At 40.1% G+C, this 13,035-nt stretch overlaps 1 protein-coding gene across 1 annotated transcript in view; it reads right to left on the bottom strand.

The window, feature by feature from the left end:
- Window positions 1-2,551: 2,551 nt before the first annotated feature.
- The window catches only part of LOC138043418 (cilia- and flagella-associated protein 58-like), a 15,207-nt gene continuing 4,723 nt past the window's right edge, over window positions 2,552-13,035 (bottom strand). The window contains exons 9-18 of the mRNA XM_068889679.1: window positions 12,889-12,971; window positions 12,689-12,781; window positions 12,025-12,222; window positions 8,261-8,611; window positions 7,405-7,510; window positions 7,060-7,177; window positions 6,064-6,175; window positions 5,452-5,529; window positions 4,205-4,485; window positions 2,552-2,842 (exon numbers count right to left, since the gene is read on the bottom strand). Of these exons, the coding sequence (XP_068745780.1) occupies window positions 2,722-2,842; window positions 4,205-4,485; window positions 5,452-5,529; window positions 6,064-6,175; window positions 7,060-7,177; window positions 7,405-7,510; window positions 8,261-8,611; window positions 12,025-12,222; window positions 12,689-12,781; window positions 12,889-12,971 (1,541 nt within the window). The 3' untranslated portion in view covers window positions 2,552-2,721. The remainder of the gene's footprint in view (window positions 2,843-4,204; window positions 4,486-5,451; window positions 5,530-6,063; window positions 6,176-7,059; window positions 7,178-7,404; window positions 7,511-8,260; window positions 8,612-12,024; window positions 12,223-12,688; window positions 12,782-12,888; window positions 12,972-13,035) is intronic.

Raw genomic sequence — 13,035 nt, 5'->3', positions numbered from 1 at the left:
TGGACGGGGCTTAAAAGCCTGCCCAGTACCACTATTTCTGAACAATCGAATTTCAATGGATCGATACGGGAACCACCTTTAATGTGTTTAGGGATAGAGTCTATTGTTATGGCCCACGGTTGCATTCTGACTCACTTGCGTACCTTGTTTTTTCCAACCAATCTCGAGAGCCGTTGTAATGTTTTCGCTTATTAACACAAGGCTACGGTTTTTTACACACCCAACCGACAGACTATTCAAATATGAAATGATATATGAAATGGATCGTATATGAACTGCGGATATGAAATCAAGTCAAGCTATGATCCTCGCAGTTATGAACGCAGTTTTTCAGTTCAAACCCCGTTGAAGTCCTGAATTTTTCAGGCGGGCTTCTTTATGCAATTGCAAAAATTGCGTTCATAACCGCGAGGATCATAGCTTCACTTGAAGACTATTCCGGCAAAGTTTGAAACTCGATATACCAGATAATCTCTAAGCAATGATGCTTTGAAAATTCGAAATTTTACAAACAATGTATGGGATCATCAAGTATTTTTTATTTATACTTTAGATCATGCACAATAATGTTTTCAACTTTTTGTCTGGCATATCCGTCGTTTTTCCACCCAAAAAAATGTAATTTATTCCAATTTTGGGCCATCAGCATTACGGCTCAGAATGGAGGAGTCAGCGGTCATTTTTGCAGCTTATGACGTAAATTTGGGAAGACATGCAAGAGCGCCCCATGTAGAAGCAGTGTTTTGACTGTTTGTCGTGAATATTGAGTCCGCGAAGAAAATATCCACAGCAGCTTTTGTGATTACCTTGTTTCTCTTGATTGCCAAATCTCTGTTCCCCATATCATACGTAACGGCAGGCTGCTGATTTAGGTTTTGAGCCCATACTGAAAAGGCCGAACTGAAAGCGGGAAAAGCCCAACTTCGAACGTAATTTTCTCTCAAAAAACAGAAAACGAGAAGAAATAACCCAACACACTTAACTTTACTGATGTTAGGCTTTCCAAAAACAATATTGGCAAAATTGCTGATTTTGGCCTTCAGGTCTCCTTTAAAACTGGAGATTTTATTTTATTTTATTTATTTAAACATACTAAGTATTACCATTGCTTGCCCCAAAAGCACCTAGGCTTATCAAGGGGGCTCACAATAATACAGTAATCAGGCTTACTCACAGACACACAGACACACACAACACACAAAATTACAACAAAGAAATTTATTAATATATTAATTTAACAAACAGACAGTGGTCAACGAAAAGCAATTTGTACTAATTAAAAGTTACATGACCAGAAATATATTAATTCAACAGTCAAACAGTGGCCATCGACAAGCGATTAGTACTAATTATAAAACTCTGGACTTCACGAAATAAAGCACAGTTGGTATCATAATTTACAGATTTAACGCCGTACAATAAAAAATAATTTTCCTAGAATCGCTGCTCGATGACCACGTTTCACCGAGACTACTAGCAGCAGAGGTATGGAGGACATTACGTTGAGCGGCATACCTGGGGCAAAACAAAAAGAAGTGTTTCAACGATTCAGATTCAAGACCGCACTCGCAAATAGGCGATGCACAACGGTTAATTTTAAACAAATATTCTCTGAGACAAGAAAAAGCAAGTCTAAGGTGGGTGTGATCAATAGATGCACGCCTTGAAAAAGAAAAATCAAATAACTTATTATAAATATGGGGAAAGAGAGTTGACCTTAATTTAGCTTTAAAAGTGGGAAGAGATACAGAGTTTCGAACATCTAGGTCCAGAGAATTCCAGCCAGTGGTAGCGGATGGAAAGAAAGACTTTTGAAGGCGAGAAGTTCTACATGAAAATTGTGTTAAGTTTTCCCTTGACCTAAGACGATAATGTGTACGCTCACTAGATAGTTTTGGAAGTAGCTCACTTAAATAGTAAGGTGCAAGATTCTTTACAATTTTGTAAAATCACGAGACTTAACAGGATTCATGGTTACCAACCATTTATCAGCCCACACAGCAATCTTATTTAAATCAGAATTAAGACGATCAGCTGATACCGCGGGGTCTTCAACAATTTCAAGTAGCGTAGTATCATCGGCATAGATCAACGGAAGGGAGGTAAGATCATCAGTAATATCATTGATGTAAATAAGAAATAAAAGCGGACCTAGCACAGACCCTTGGGGAACTCCAGAGTGAACTGTTCGCCAGTCAGAGCATTGTCCTTCTATTACAACACGCTGTTTTCGGTTACACAAGTAACTCTCGAACCATTGAAATAAGGGCGATTTTACACCTAAAGCCTTCAACTTACGCAACAAACCAGCACGCCACACTTTATCAAATGCCTTGCTGATATCTAGGAAGAGAACTCGTACCTCTTTGCCGCCCTCTAAGGCTTCATAAATCTTGTGAACAAAAAAGAAGAGTAGTCTCGGAAACGTCTTCTCTACTTGTAAGCGCGTTTTCTAAACAAATCTCCAGGGCTTTTAAGAGTTTTTATCTATGTTTTACACAAAACGAAGGCATGGAATTAAAGAATTAAAACGCGATCATTGCGAGTCATCTTGAGTGGGGATAATCCCCTCCTGTTCAGCAGGTGAGGATCTTTATTACAAAAACAAGTATAAAACATTCATTCCACAAGTATGAGTCTTTCATTTCTAAAATTAATCGTTAAAATATTATATACAGAGGATATGTTTGGACTATTTACAAAATAATTGTTGAGTAGTTTTCAGGCAACAGCTTTTGCTGGTGGCTTTAGGTTAAACCCTCCCCCTGTAAATCTTGGTCCATCTGTTCTCTGAGGTGAGAATGCTGGTCCGGCAGCTTGTTGGTAAGCTCGATCTCGCTCCCTGGAATTAGAAATAAAGGGATGCTCTTTAAAGGCCTGGCCAAACGCACGCAACATTTCAACGCAACATGTTGCATACGTTTGGCCACCCTGTTGCGATATGTTGTAATATGTTGCAACATGTTGGACCAATTTTGAAAACGGTCAAATTTTTCGTGCAACATTTTGGAGGTTGCATGATGTTGTACTCGTTTGGCCAGGTTCATGCAACATCGTTGCATTAAGGCATGCGCGCTAGGCCCACTTTGTTGAGCGCCTGGGGCTAGGGCACATAAACATCAACAGGTTGCGCTGAAAATGATGAAAATGTTGCGTGCGTTTGGCCAGCCCGTTCAACACATGTCGCAACATCATGCAACAATGTTGCAATGTTGAAATGTTAAGAGCGTTTGACCAGGCCTTAAGAAGTTATTTTTCTCGCCATCTAACTACCGGGTACGTAAATAATAATACTCGGAAACAATGGCTTTGCACGCTCAGCACGTGCGCTTTAGATTTTGCATGCATTTCTTAGCTGTCCCCCCCCCCCCCCCCCCCTCCCCCCTGCAAAACAACATCGTAAATAAGTAAAAAAACATACAGATTCAGTAAGGGTTTTTTATATAAACCTCAGCCGTTCTAGCTTGAGCGAGGTTTATAAGCTGTCACTAGCTGGAGCAATAGTCGCATAGCAGGCGTCTGATCATGAGCGGCAAAGTGGGAGACGACTTTAAGGCAAAGGACCCGACGATGACGACAGCAACGGGAACGAAACGGCAAAACGTTTTTTCACGCTTTGCGCGTGACTTTGACATTCTGGTACACTTCCTTCCCATCCCGGGTAAATTAACCTGGTCTCGATAACGCTATCCACCGGATAAATCACTACCAGCAAACCAATAGAGTTATCTAGTGGATAGCGCTATCCACCCTTCCAACAACTGGGGCCTGGGGTCCGTTTCTCGAAAGTTCCGAAAACTTTTAGGGCCCGAAAAGCCATCTGTGAAATTGCCAACCGCTTGTACATGTTTTCAAGGTAACAAAAAGAAAAATAACTGTGAAGTTTGAGGAATTAAATGCTCTCCGTTCTTGAGTTATAAATGGTATTGTGACACCCGAAAATGGCCCGTAAAGTTTCGGGATTTTGGAGAAACGGCCCCGCCCTGGCCCGGGTTGCTCGACGCATGGCCACCATTTTGAGTTCCGAGGGACTGAAAACTTTTGTTTTCCAAACACTTCAACTAGAGGCTTGTGGTTCGAACAAGCATGTCACTTTTGACCAGCATGAACGCTAGGTGACAAAGGTCCGTGGAAACCTATGGGTTTTGATACCTCTTAACCAAGGATTAGCGGTTGTTTATAAATCAGGGTTTCATGCACTAACCTTGCTTGCTGCTCTTTTCTTTTCTGCATGTAAAACTTTTTCTTGACCTCTTGTAGTTCCTTTGCTAATCTCTCAATCTCGTATTTGTATTCCTTGACTTGTGCTTCGTACATGTTCAGTTCAGATGACATGCCTTTCATTTGTTTTGTTTTTTCTTTGAGAGTTTGTTGATAAAGACTAAGTTGTTCAGCGACTTCAGGTCCTGGTTGTCGAGCGAGTATCTGCTTGAGTTCCATGTACAGTTTCTCTTTCTCTTGGATAAGAAGTTCTTTTTCTACGACCTAAAACGTGCAAACAAAAAAAGTCGATTCAAAACTAAACCCGAAGTTCTTAAACTTGAAGCCGACAACAGAGGACGAGAAGAGCTCTTCTTTTGTACTTGCTTAAACGGCAAACGGAGTTTGACAAATAAAACTAAAAACTCGAATTTTGTTCAAGACTGCATGGTATTCAGTTGAATGTCTCAAGTTCTTTTTTCCAATGCTTTACTTTGGTTTTTGCGTGATCAGTTGGTTCATTTGAATATTTGCCTGTGTTGTGAGTGGCCAAAGCAATTCGCTGGTTTGGTGAAATAGTACTCAGTTCACTCCGGCATTCTCGTGTTGATGTTTTCACGCTGCAGGTCATGGCACGAAAAGCTCCTGGACAAAAAGTGTAGAGAGCCTTTCTCATGTTTCGTCCTTTCGATTATAACCTCAAAAGTAGGCTGACAATTTCCTACTTCGCTCATCTCACCCAACACAATTCACCATTTTTCCAAAATGGCCGCAATTTAAATATTCTATTGTTTTTATTCAAATTAGCCCTTGATGCCTCCGAGTTCTTAAGCTTAAAATTCAAAAGAATATTTTGCCTTGAACGAGGCATCAAGGTCTAATTTGAATAAAAAAGAATATCTAAATGGCGGCCATTTTGGAAAAAGGTGTATGCTGTGCACAAAGAAGCGTAACTGAACCCAGTCGTGCCTCAACATTATTTTGGAGTGTCAACAACAATAAGTTTTTTCCATTGAGCCAACAAGTCTGGAAATTTCGGTCGGAAGTCGAATGGAACGGTCCGTGTCGGTTCGGACCGTCCACCGAGTGCTTCGGACCACGTTTGAAGGTGGTCGTACCCACAACAATCTCACGTGAATTTCCTTGATTGGCGTGAAACTTACGCGCGGTTGCTACGTTCAGATTTGTGCCACACGAATATCGTCTTTTATTGGGCTTATTTCAAACGTTGAACACCTTTAGCTACCATACCTCTTCTGTCTTTTGTATAAGTCGTCTTTGTAAGGTCTGAATTTTTTGGATCATTTCATATGTGCTGGGGTCGCTTCCCTGATAAAAGTAACATGACAAACCATTATTGAAAATGCTTTGAACACAGGATGCATATGATAACTTGATGAACAAAGACCGTCCGCAACAATGTAGTCCTGAGGACTGTCTCGTTGGGCAAGGTAAGATGTTATTGGCTGTAAGGGCTATCAGTAAAATCTATACGAGTCTTGATGTGTATTTTAAGTATTAAATTCTATTCGTGGACCTTTTTTTTTTTAAGACAATCTCTACAAATTACCACTTCACTCAAGTGTCCTGGTAAGAAAGTTTCGGACTGTTAGGAAAGGCTAATTTAAAGAAATCATTATCACTCTACGCTCAAAGCGATCTGATGATTCAAATAAAAATAAATACTTCTTCTTTATAGTAACTGGGCCCTCTTCCCACCACACTCAAAAATACTGTTTTATGCCACAAATTGATTTCTAACAAATTCGTTGTTAGAAAATGCGCTGTAAAATAAATTGTAAAACAAAAATTTGCGCATGACTTCTTAATAAATTTCAAGTTAAGCCCAATCAGTTCACTTACCTCGAGTTTTCTCCATCTGTGAATGTTCATAGGGTTTTCCAGCTCTTCTTCCAGGGCTTTGCAACGAGTTCGCTCTCTGAGAAGCTCTCGTTGCGTGTGATAAACTTCGCGCCTAAACACATAAGTTAAACAAAATCATCCACGGTTTACACGCCTAGATGATCTCTCTCTCATCATCACCTCGATCATAAATTTCTCTCGCCAAAATTTGATTCAATATGTTCGATTTGATTTTGTTTTATTTGCAGTAATTATTAGGGACGCATCTGTACATTGTACTCAGATATGTAAGCTTGATTGATTTAATTGACCAAACAAACTCGCGAAGTAAAGAGTAAGCGAAATGGTGCAAAATTTAGGATGTAATTTTTATTCACATTAATCCAAAGGATCCTGTCACATTCAGTGTCGATTTATATATTTTTTATTCACATTCGGCTTTTGTATTTCATTCAGGGACCAAATTTGTTCATATTCAGCACAAATAAAATAAGTGCTTACTCAATACTCATGTTCGTTCACCAGTTATTTCCACAATGAGCTATTGAATCTGTTCACATTAATCGCCTAAATAACAAACAACAACTCGTTTAAAAGCCATGGGCGGAATGGTGTAAAATTCACGAGTTTTTTCCATTCACGAAGTATGGCGCACAATTTCTTGCGCACATCACGCGATATAAACAAATCTCGTACTCAGCGTCCACGCCGCTCATTTCAAAAGGGCGGACGCACTGCAATCAAGAGAACGCCTTAGGAGGCAGTGTGATCCGGGGATCCCAGGTTCAAGACTATAATGCCATTTCTCTTGCTACCAAGGTAACAAAAGCTTTGACTGCGGTACAAAGACACAAGGCACCTGGCAAAAACAGATCAGGCCCCTGACTTTAACTCAGCTTAGTAGACAAAACCGAATTGTGAATCAAGTATCCAAAATGGTTCTCATCAAAGATTAACGCCAAACCAATAAGGACTCTTAGCCGTTGGTTGTCCTACCTTAGGTCTTCCACATTTGACACGCTTTTTGTAAGAATATTTTTTTCCCTGCGAAGTTTCTTGATTTCAAGCTTCAGCAATCGGATATCTTCTAGTCTCTGTCGATACTGAATCTCACCTGGACAGAAAAAAGCCGCATTAAAACTTTGAGACATTATTCGAAAAGTTACTGTTGCTCAGTTTTAAGTTCATTAGATTTTTGACTAAGAAGACAGGCATTTAATCATTCCACCAATTAGCTGGGTGATTTTACATTTTTCAGAGCAGAAGAATATACGTGTAGATAGTGCGGTACAGACCCCGTGGGCTTGGGGAAAAAATCTGCTTGAATAGCAAAGAACTAACCTTTGTTAAGAGTTGATTGTTGAATCTTTATCTTTTCGTACAACAAGGCAAGTTCGTCGTTTCTTCTAACGAGCTGTGTTCCCAGTATATCTCTTTCACTTATCACCTATTCAGCATATCAAGCAAACAAAACTATGTCATCAAATGCAACTATAAAACGTTTGTAGGCCTGTGACTTTGTAGAGCCCGCAGACAAGCGGGACACATTGTCCCTTCAGGACCTAGATAAACGACCTAGCTCCCTAGGAGTGAAAGTAGATCAATGGGTAGTGTTACGGAGGTCTTAAAGGTGCCAGGTCACGCTATTTTAGGTAATTTTTTGTTTAATTTTGTTAATTATGAGCTCTAAACGTCATATCGGCAGAGCAAGAGTCTTTCATTTGCAAATCACGGCCACATAACAACTGAGAATGATTTTCAAGCTTTGTAAATGACATTTTGATATAGACTGATATAAATTTGAAAAAAGGTGGGCCGACGTTTTTCAAATTTACCCAAACTCAATCCATTTCAATCCTCTCCAGTTTTGTCCATCCATGTCCCTTCTTGACTTCCCTGTGTTTTGTTAGAGTTCTTCTATAGTTTTGAACAGTTATTTTGATATTTTAGTTAATTCTATGACCAATCGATCAGTGCTGAAAATGCCTAAAATAGCGTGCCCTAGCCCCTTTAAGTTCGAATCCTGCCTAGGACTATGATTTTACGAATGTCCTTTCGCCCGTCGTAGTTTCCCATCTACGTTATCACTTCCTCGTATACAACTTCCCCTCCACTTTTCACTTGTGATACAATAAACTTTAAACCCGCTGGATGCCTTTCCCTTCGACTGCGCGCCCCGCTCTATAACAGCCCCTACCTGGTCAAGTTCCTTCTTTTGTCTGAGTCTCTCGGCATCAGCTTCAGCTATGATCTTAAGTAGCTTTCTCTCTTCCACCTCCTGTTGTTCGATGTAGGCCTTGGATTCTGCAGCTTGTTGTTTCATTCTTTGAAGTTCAGCTTTCAGAGCGTCCTTCTCCTTCTCTACTCTCTGATGTTCTAAGTGTTCTTTGACTAACGCTGCTTCTTTTGCCATGATCTCCTCCTTCAGTTGATCGATCTGATGATTCATGATCTTAAGTTTGCGTTTCATCTCCGTGATCTCGTCCTGAGACTCGATCAGGTTCTTGCTGTACAAGTTACGGTCGCTGCGCACAGCTTCATAAAGATTCTGCAACCCAAATACACGTAGTTCCATTTAAGTCTCCAAATTACTCGTTGGCTATTTGCTGGTTTAGAATACCACAAACGAGAGCAACAAATGAAAGAAAAGCACTGACACATATCATTCATGTTGCTTTTAACTCGATTTAACGAACCGATCCTGTATTTAACTGAATCCTCAGTAAAATGAATAAACTTCTAAGTTGGAGTAAAACGAACGAAAAAAAAAAAAATTAAAGGCAATTGGTTTTTTCGTGCTTCCCATTCGACAAAAAGTTTTCAAAAAAACTGGGAAAGGAATAGAACGGAACGAAAATCCGGGACGGAAATATTCTGGACAAAAAGTTCGGAAGCTTGGGTATACGTCGAAGGTCCGTAATCCCGGAACAACCGCAAAACTCCCGTTCCATTGATTCATTTCTCCTTGGGCACAATTGCTGCTTTATTTTTAATATTATATCGCACTTAAACATTTTGGGAAAAACTCATCGATGTGATTGGTTTCGAGCGGCCAACCGGATATTTGTCACAGGAAATAAGGGTGTCCGGAAAACTAAGACCTAAGACCTAAGACCTAAGACCCGGAAAACTAAGACCCGGAAACCTAAGACCCGGAAACCTAAGACCCGGAAACCTAAGACCCGGAAAACTAAGACCCTTTTCATTTTAGTTCTCAAAGCAATCCCTGGGCCGTTTAAAAAGGCGCAAACACATAATAAATAAATGCGAAGGAAATCGGGAATAAATCACGCGCAAAGCAGCAAATAAGCCATAGAAAAGAACGGCACCAAAAAACCCTGTATTCCTGAAAGAAATTTTATGTATATCCAAAAAATTAAGATCGATTTTGAGACGACAAGAAGGCTTTATAATGACGGCGTTGGAAGAAAATCTAGCAGCGTTTGCTTGATAATTATTCACGCCACAACCGCGAATGTCACGCCAGGCGAGTCAAGGCCGCATGACAATCTCGCATTTCAGAAAGGAAAAAGAAATCGTTGTTCTAAAATGCCTCGCCTGCAACTGAACCAATTGTTCATTTGTTCTTCGGAAATTATTGCCAGTCGGGTGTTACGTCCTGTTGGAAATCAACGACGGGTTTTTCTTTGATCGAGCTCTGTCACGAGCCCTTGTAAACAAATTCAAAGGTCAACACAGGGTCACATGCCCTACTGCAAATCGCGCTGGTGGCACTGTTTTCGTAAAAAAGGCAGATCCAGCATCCAAATGTAGTACAATTTAAGGGAATCTGCTTAGTTCCAACCGCCATTATGTTGGAATATTTCGGGTTAAGTGTTAGGTGTCAGGTCTTAGTTTTCCGGATTCCCCACTAAAAATCCGGAAAACTAAGACCCGGAAAACTAAGACCCTTTTCATTTTATTCTTGTTTTTGGTACTTATATTGTACGGCTGGAACTCGGGGACCTTTGTTAGAAAGTCCGAGCACGTTCGTTCTGTTTTGAAAATCTAAAAATATTTTGATTTTAATATGTCCATAAGCAAATTGATATGTAAAGGTTCTCAATGTTTTAAAACCCTCCATAACATTGCCATGTGATTCTTACAGAGATCTTAATACCGTGTACTAATCTTTCGGGACAAGGCCTAACTGACACCCATGATTTTTTTTTTAATTTTTGAATAAGCTCAGCAAAATTTCAGAGATGTTTATGCGACTGCAAGAGGAGGTTCCACTTATCATAGAACCGAATAAGCCTTTGATCGTTCAATTACCGTAGTTATTCAGCTATAAGCCGAGCGATTTTTACACAAATCCTCACTCAATATGGGCAAATTTGAAGCGGTAGAAGGGGTCTCGGCTTATAGCCGAGTATTTTTGATAAAAATAATTTTCTCAGCAAATTAAAACACTAACAAATGAACGTTTATTCACTTACAAGCCGAACTAAATTACTTGTAAAATGAAGAGAAGTTGTTGTTGGTGTAATATGGATTTTTATTACTTGGTGGCTCGTAAAGGAGCCGTTCGTGTTGTTGTATAATCGGGATCGATTCTCGTCGAAGACTGCATCGTCTTCTGTGCCGTCGAGTGCGTTATAGAGGTACCACAAGTCTTGAACGAACGCCTTCCCATCTCCTCGGGAATATCGCCCCAAGCCTGGTATACCCATCGAAGGAACGAGGAGTCTGGGAACGAGATTGCACCATCACAGATCGTGTAAACTTATCTTTCCTCCAGCGACGGAACCATCGACTCGCTGATGCCGTATTCTCCGGCGATCTCGGAGTTATTTTCTACAGCTTCTGCTTCGGCGACTATTTTAAGTTTAAAGAGCGAGGTTGTAAGGTTTCCAGTCGAATAACTTTTTATAAAACGCTTAGCTTGCAGGAAGACACGTTTCCTGTGAGGTCAACAATTGTTTAATAATATTCGTCACGTCACGATCACGTTGCTTGTTTGTTTGTTATCTTTCGTGTTCATTTGATTGCTTTGAGTACAATTTTTCAGTCAATGTCAATTTGTATTTTAAATTACGAAAATTCCATAGTCGATAATACACATCAAGACCTAAAGTGGGTCTCGGCTTATAGCCGAGTATTATGCATTTACAATTCGTGTCAATCAAGTTGATTTTTTCCGTAAGAAGTTTGGGGTCTCGGCTTTTAGCCGAGCTCGGCTTGTAGCCGAATAAGTACGGTAAATACGCTTTACATTATTACCTTTGTTACCTTTTAATTCAATGCACAGACGCCAAGTTAGAGTTCCTGCTTCCCACCCCTCTCAGTCCCAATCTGTTGACCTTACTATTTGTTTACACGCGCTCACGACAGAGATTCCGCCGTTGATTTCCAACAGGACGTATCACCTGACTGCCAGTAATTTCCGAAGAACAAATGAACAATTCGTTCAGTTACAGGAGAGACATTTTAGAACAACGATTTATTTTTCCTTTCTGATGAAATGCGGGATTGTCATGTGGCCTTGACTCGCCTGGCGTGACATGATTTGCGGTGAAGAATTATCAAGCATTGCTAGATTTTCTCCCAACGCCGTCAGTATAAAGCCTTCTTGTCGTCTCAAAATCGATCTTAATTTTTTGGATATACATAAGATTTCTTTCAGGAATACAGGGTTTTTTGGTGCCGTTCTTTTCTATGGCTTATTTGCTGCTTTGCGCGTGATTTATTCCCGATTTCCTTCGCATTTATTTATTATATGTTTGCGCCTTTTTAAACGGCCCAGGGATTGCTTTGAGAACTAAAATGAAAAGGGTCTTAGTTTTCCGGGTCTTAGGTTTCCGGGTCTTAGTTTTCCGGGTCTTAGGTCTTAGGTCTTAGTTTTCCGGACACCCCATGAAAATAATCGAAATTTTCAACAAAAACTTCTGGTCGAATGGAAAGTGCCCCAGATCCCTATATTTCCTTCAGCTCTTCACATCGTTTAAAAGGCTACCACACCTGTTGTTGCTTGAGTTTTGTCTCAGCCTCAGCGATTTTCTTCTTGTAATCAAAAATCTGCATCTCACGAATTTTGACATCCTCCATGTGTTGTAGAACCTTCTGAGTGAGTTCACTGGCTTCATTAATGTAGCGATCTCGTTCCTTTTCTAGTTGATAGATAATCTTGCGCTGCTTTTGGGCTTCATCTTTATAATTCTGCAAGACAAAGAACAATAGACGGGTTAGCCTGCACACTAACGTGATGGCCTTGGCAACACGTTTTTCTCATGTTCATCCCTGTGAAGTTAATGAAAGTCTCGACATCACCTAAGAGAACAATCTTATTGTTGGTAAACTTGGATAGTCTTCAAACGTTACAAATTCAAAGTTTGAAGCCCTCTCATTCGTATCAAGTATCTTGTGACGTCTCCCTCCAATCTACATTCATGTCCTCCATAAAACAGCTGTACCGGTAAACTACATGTACACTGTACGTTGCAGTCAAATTGAACTTTCACGTTAATTTGTTTCAACCTAGGTTATTATGAATGTCTAAAAAAGGGTTTCCCCTTTTGGGGGATGTAATAAAAAAACTGGGCCTGGCTTTTTAGGGGAGACGAAAACATTCATCCTCCACTATGCCAGCAAGTTTTTCAGAAGAGTCAAATAGCGTTATTCTGACCTGAATTTCTTGCTCCAAGTTCTTCTTGGTTTGTTCATGTAATCGAACGAGGCCAAGCTGTTTTTGTGTTGCACCAGCTGCTTTAAGTAAGTTCTGCAGTTAGCAAAAACAAAACAAGGGTTAGCACTTCATACTAACACAAAAAAGCTCAAAGCAGGGCCATGCAGTAAATATGTTATGTTTTCATCAACTAATTGTACCTTGTTAAGAATATCTCGCTCACGAACAAGATCATCAATGGCTTTTTTGTCGGCTTCAGCCTGTTTCTTACTTGATTCAAGTTCTGGAGAAATGAAAAGACTAATGTTACAATAGATTTAAAAAAAACACATTAAGTTAAGGGCCTG

This window comes from Montipora capricornis, chromosome 3, assembly GCF_036669925.1.
Source record: "Montipora capricornis isolate CH-2021 chromosome 3, ASM3666992v2, whole genome shotgun sequence".
In the NCBI taxonomy this organism is placed as follows: domain Eukaryota; kingdom Metazoa; phylum Cnidaria; class Anthozoa; order Scleractinia; family Acroporidae; genus Montipora; species Montipora capricornis.
Note: the sequence above shows the minus strand (reverse complement) of the source record. Positions and strands in the feature narration are given on the sequence as shown.